Consider the following 5845-nt stretch of genomic DNA (forward strand, 5'->3'; position numbering starts at 1 on the left):
GAGAGGCGTGCACTGATGGGGCAGCTGCCACGTGGCAGGAGGCAAAGGATGGTGACAAGCACCTGCCAGGTCTCAGCAAGGAGTCGTCGATGTTACCCTTTGCCAGTGTTCGTAACATTTTGTGTGCTCCTCCTGTTCATGTCCAGCCCACACTTGTAAGTCACATTATTTTACTTCAATGCGTCCCTGGAATAGACAGGGCTTCTCCAAGTCAGTTGATTTGAAAGAAAGTTTCCTGGGTGATTATGGACAAGACCTGCCCACCCCCAGAACAGGCTGTGAGGACAGTGTTGAAGTGAAGAGCTTGAGGGGTTGCATCTGAGGGGAGCCCTTGGGAAGTGGATCTGGGGTTGTGTGTGTATGGGGACTGGGGAGAAAGGGCCAGAACATGGGGCTTGTGACCTCCTGCCGGGGCCCTGCCCTGCCCTGCCAGGTCCCTTCCTCTCAAGACTGTCAAACAGCCATTTACAGAGAAGAAAACAACTTGGTGGAGGGCAGGCAGGTGCCAAGACTCAGCAAATCAGTGACCAGGTCAGGATTAAGAGGTTTTCTGCCCACGTGCTGGGAGCAGGTGGTGTTACCGCATATAAGAGCAGGCAGCTGAAGCTGGGCTGGGTTGCTTTCGCCTGAGTCTCGCACGGCTCAGCAGCACAGTGGAGGGAGTCCAGGGCCCCCGGCTCCCCACTGGGCAGTACAGCCTGCCTCCTACGCTGATGTCACGGCACCCAGGTCTCGGAGGCCTCTCCGACTCCGCCTCCTGAGGGAAGGTTCCGGAGCAGGGCGTGGGGAGGGCAGCAGTGCCACTGGACAGCCATCCTGGCCGGGAAAGGAAGGGAGAGGCTGAGAGGCAAACAAGACAGTCACACAGTGAAAACCTGACACATCCAGAGAGACACCCCCCCCGCCCCCCCACCCACGGAGTGACTGGCCTTGGAGCAAGACAGAGGAAGAGGGGACGTGTGTCTGCATATTGTCCCAGACTCGTGACCCCAGCTCTTGAGCTCTTCGTGCAGGTGGCAGCTGTGTGCGGTCCGGTGAGCAGCTGAGAGTGGGGAGCTGGGACCCCGGTAAGCATGGGCTATACCCACTGTCCTGGGCACTGGGAGAAGGGGGATCCCGGGCTTGGGCCAGCCTGGAACACCTGCCCCCCATAGCCATTCACTCCTGGTCTGGCCTCCTGCCACCTTTGGGATTCCAGCCACAGTAGCCACTGAATGAAACTGTCCTGAGCCTGGACAGATGGAGGCTCGTAGCCTGGAGAAAGGCATGGCATCCAGTGAATTGTCTGTGACCAGGGCTGGGGCACCAGGGCAAACTACCGGAGTGGCAAAGAGAGAGAGAGTCTCTTTTGGCCTCTAATACTTCCTTTATCTCTCTTTCTTTCTTTCTTTCTTTCTTTCACTTTTTTTTTGTTTGTTTTTTAATTTGAGAGAGTGAGAGCAAGTGTGCAAGCAGGGGAAGGGCAGAGAGAGGGAGAGAGAGAATCCCAAGCAGGCTCCATGCTCATTGTGAGCCCAACGCCGGGTTCAATCTCACAACCATGAGATCAGGACCTGAGCCAAAATCACGAGTCGGACCCTTAACCAACTGAGCTACTCAGGTGCCCCTCTTTTTCTCTCTTTGAGTAAGTGACTTCCTTCCTCTGTGCCTCAAGCTTCCCATCTGTGAAAGGGGAATAGGAAGCCCTACCACCCAGGGTTGTTGTGGGAACAAGGTAAAGCCGGGCACGGGCATAAACTATAACTACAGTTTTGTTTTCCCTCTTGTCAAGTCAAAAAGCAGTCAACTTAAACATGGATTAGTTCTTCTTTTTAGGAAAAGTTGATCCTTTTTTTTCTTAGGTGTGGCCATTAAATTCCATGTTCTTGCCACCCGTCCACCTTCCAGAGCCCTGAAGGCCTTGGCCCTCCCCAGCTCCCGAGGCTCACACTGGTGCAGGAGGCCAGGGCGAGGCTAGGCAGCCTCTACAGATGCGGCTCCCCATGGCAGCTGCCTGCCGGCCCTTGTTGAATCGCCTTCCCTGCCAGCCGGGCTGGGTGCAGGTCTCCAGAAGGACCATGCGCCTGCTGTGTTCCAGAGCTCTGGGGCAGGGGTCAGGGCTCAGGTGTCAGGCAGTGTCCTGGGCAGAGGATCAAATGCCCCAGCGCCTCTGAATGGGCCTTGTGAAAAATTGATGCTCGCCCTGGGGGGCAGGTTGGGGGCCAGAGTGGCCTCACACGGGGCCTGTGGCTGGGGCTGCCGCGGATCACCACGCTTGGCCCCACAGTTCCTTCCTGGGCATGGCCCTGGCCTTGTGCTGTGTGAGGCAGTGGCTGAGCCCACCCCCAGCCCTGGATCAACCCCCAACTTTGCGGGGAGAGAGGTGGGGATAGACCCAGACCTGATAACATAATGCATATAGTCAGGGCTGGATAGACAGGAACATCAGGGCTCTTGGCAGCCTGGGGGTGGTCAGGGAAGGCTTCCTGGAGGAGGTACTGTCTGAACTGAGCCATGAAGTGTAGGTGGGAATTTACTAGTCGGAATTCCAGGCAGAGGGGTCAGTGTATGCAAAGGCCAGGAGGTATGAAAAGGGTTGGTGTATTTCAGGAGTTGTGGGTGCTGAGGATGGCCTAGGTGCAGGGACAGGGAAGGAAGAAAGCAGTGAGAGGCAAGACTAAAACATCAGGAGCCACATGGTGCTGGGTCTTAAAAGCCAGCCTGGGGGGCTTAGAGCCCCCATCCTAAAAGCAGGGCATGCATGAGCACGTAACACTTAGCCGGTGACCCTCCCCTCGGGCCAGGCTGCTCCCGTCACCCAAACTGCTCGGGCAGCCCTCAGCTGGGAGGCTGGAAATCAAGTCCTATTCCTGAACTTCCCCTGCCCTGCTGTGTGACTTCGGCAAGTCTTGGTCCCTCTCTGAGTCCCTTTGCCCATATGTCCAGGGGAGGGGGCTCCTACGAGCCCTTTAGAAATCTCTGAATGACTGTAACCAAGAGAAGAGCTCAGCTGCTCTGGGCAGTGGAGCTGGTGACGGTGGCCGAGGCTCAGGTCACGCAGGCTGGGCTGTGGCCAGAGGGAGAGAAGCCAGGGAGGGAGTGTTCCCCAGGGGGAGGAGTAGCTGAGGCTTTGGGAAGAGCCCAGGTGACCCCAGCCAGGCTCAAGGCTGCCAGGACTGGCTTTCTCAGACACTTCACATGGTCTCTCCCTCTGCAGTACTGTATCTGGCCAGGCAGGAAGCAAGAGCATCTGACAAAGGACATGGTGATTCTTCAGCAGGTGAGTGTTCCCGGCACCCCCATTGACCTTCATCTTTCTACGCCAGGAAGAAGCTGTTGGGTGACTCATCCTCCCCCATCCCATATTCTCCCATCCATATGGTTAATGGTAGGGCACCCTCCCCAATACTTACTCTTAGAAACCTCCTATCTATGCTTCAAAACCCAGCTGTGAAACTCCCGGACTCTCGCAGGCCCAGTCTAGAACTGCTCCCTCTGATGTGTCTGCTGGGGCTTCCCTTTCTCACTACACTCACCCTACTGGATAGAGATTACTTATTTACGTACATCTCCGAGTTCCCAGGCATGTGCAAAGGCCCAAATGTGGGAAAGCCTTTGGGGACAGGGAATAGGAAGTTGGTCAGTCTGTGAAGCCAGACCAGGAAGGGTCTTGAGCCTGACTGGGGAGCAGTGAGTGGGGGATGGCCTGGTGGGAGCTGGAGCTCCCGGGGGTAATATGGAGAGAAACAGAGGTGCTGTGCCCGGCTGAGTCCTCCAGCCCCCTTTCCTTCCCAGGGCCACAATGGTCCCTGACCCTCAGCCCTTCCCCGTGATCAGCCTGAGGCTCTAATGAGCTCCTGGTCTCCACAGCCAGGAATGTGGGCCCTGAGCCAGGTCGGTCTGGCACCAAGCCCTAGGGCTGGTGGGAGTGTGTGCCTTGGGGGCTTGGCCAGCAGCTCCACATCTTCTAGGCCCGTCAGAGGCCAGCGGGCAGCTTTGTCCTGCAGCCGTGTGTGTGTGTGTGTGTGTGTAAGAGTAGTCAGGTTTCTGGTTTCCAGCAGGGAGAATCCGAATAGATGGTCTTCCAGCAGTAGCACTGCTAGGAATTTACCCAAGGGATACAGGAGTACTGATGCATAGGGGCACTTGTACCCCAATGTTTATAGCAGCACTTTCAACAATAGCCAAATTATGGAAAGAGCCTAAATGTCCATCAACTGATGAATGGATAAAGAAATTGTGGTTTATATATACAATGGAGTACTACTTGGCAATGAGAAAGAATGAAATATGGCCCTTTGTAGCAACGTAGATGGAACTGGAGAGTGTGATGCTAAGTGAAATAAGCCATATAGAGAAGGACAGATACCATATGGTTTCACTCTTATGTGGATCCTGAGAAACTTAACAGGAACCCATGGGGGAGGGGGAGGGAAAAAAAAAAAAGAGAGGTTAGAGCGGGAGAGAGCCAATGCATAAGAGACTCTTAAAAACTGAGAACAAACTGAGGGCTGATGGGGGCTGGGAGGAAGGGGAGGGTGGGCGATGGGTATTGAAGAGGGCATCTTTTGGGATGAGCACTGGGTGTTGTATGGAAACCAATTTGACAATAAATTTCATATATTAAAAAAAAAAAAAAAGAATAGATGGTCTTCCATCCCAGGGCTGGAGGAGACCCCCTCTAGAGCCCCTTGGCTTAACAGCCTGTTCAAAGGCCTGCCCGCCATGGCCAGAGCCAACAAGAGAAGGAAAGTCATTGTCTCTGAGCATTTGCTGGTGCCAGGGCCTTGACTGCAGGCAGGGCTGGGGGGGCGGGGGCATTTACAGTCCCCAGAGGGGCGGCCTGGGCCACCCACAGCTCCCAGGGGGATTCTCCCTTAGGAAGCTTGTGAGGCAGGCCTTGGGCTGACGGCGCCCCCTCCCCCATCGCTCTCTCTGAATGCGGGCTGATCGGCCCCTGTGGGAGAAGGTGTCGGCAGGTAAATGCCGGCTCTGCCCACCCCTCCCACAGAGAGTACATTTCTGTTACTGCTTTGCTCCCAAGAGGGTCCCAGCTCTGGCATCCAGCCAGCTATGCAGGCCCATGGGCACAGCCCACCCACCTGGGCTCCCGTTTGGGCTTCACTTTTGATGAGCGGACAGACCTGGGGCATGTTCTTCGGCCTTCCTGAGCCTCCGTTTCCTCCCCTGTAAAACGAGGGGTGGGGGGAAACCCTCTTTCCTCGGATGGTTGTTGCGAAGATAAAATGCAATGGGGGTTCCGTCAACGTGCTGCTTCCTTCACCTGCCTCTCAAGCCCACCTCTCTCCTCCCTTCGTCCTGCCTCTCCCTCCCATCCTGAGAGACCCCGGTTCTCTCTCCCCCATCAGGTCTGCCTGCCCTGAGCACTTCGCTTCCCATTTTCCTCAGGCCTTCAGGTGGCCGCTGTTCCCTTCTGGAGGCTTCCCTGCTCTGCCCACGGTAGAGTCTGATCATACTCCGTCTTTTTCCTCGGCTTACCTGAGGCCTCCAGGTGAGCCTGGAAGTGGGGGGCAGCCCTCATCCTGCTCCCCACGGTCTCCTCAGCCCCTCAGCCCTGGCACCAGCCCACTCAGATGAGGCTGTACGCTAAAGAAGGAATGACTGTTAGGACACCCTCACTTGGTCTGAGGAGCTAGGCAGACAGTGGTGCCCACCTCAGAGGAAAGCTTGAGAATGAAATGTCCCGGTGCATATACAATGCTTAGTCTGACGGAAGCGTGCTCAGGGATGGTTAGCCGCCATGATGACAACCAATGAGATCGTGTTGGTAGTGTTCCTGTGCATGAGAATTCCCTGTTTCTCTCTCTCTCTCTCTCTCTCTCTCTCTCTCTCTCTCTCTCTCTCT

The 5845-nt window shown here is 55.8% G+C and overlaps 1 protein-coding gene across 1 annotated transcript in view; it reads left to right on the forward strand.

Annotated features, from left to right (window-relative positions):
• Nucleotides 1-613: 613 nt before the first annotated feature.
• The window catches only part of MYO7A (myosin VIIA), an 87724-nt gene continuing 82492 nt past the window's right edge, over nt 614-5845 (forward strand). Inside the window, exons 1-2 of the mRNA XM_040489445.1 lie at nt 614-1067; nt 3197-3259. Coding sequence (XP_040345379.1) covers nt 3242-3259 — 18 coding nt within the window. The 5' untranslated portion in view covers nt 614-1067; nt 3197-3241. The remainder of the gene's footprint in view (nt 1068-3196; nt 3260-5845) is intronic.

The sequence above is a fragment of the Herpailurus yagouaroundi genome, unplaced genomic scaffold (genome assembly GCF_014898765.1).
Source record: "Herpailurus yagouaroundi ecotype Mexico unplaced genomic scaffold, PumYag 180, whole genome shotgun sequence".
Lineage (NCBI taxonomy): Eukaryota > Metazoa > Chordata > Mammalia > Carnivora > Felidae > Herpailurus > Herpailurus yagouaroundi.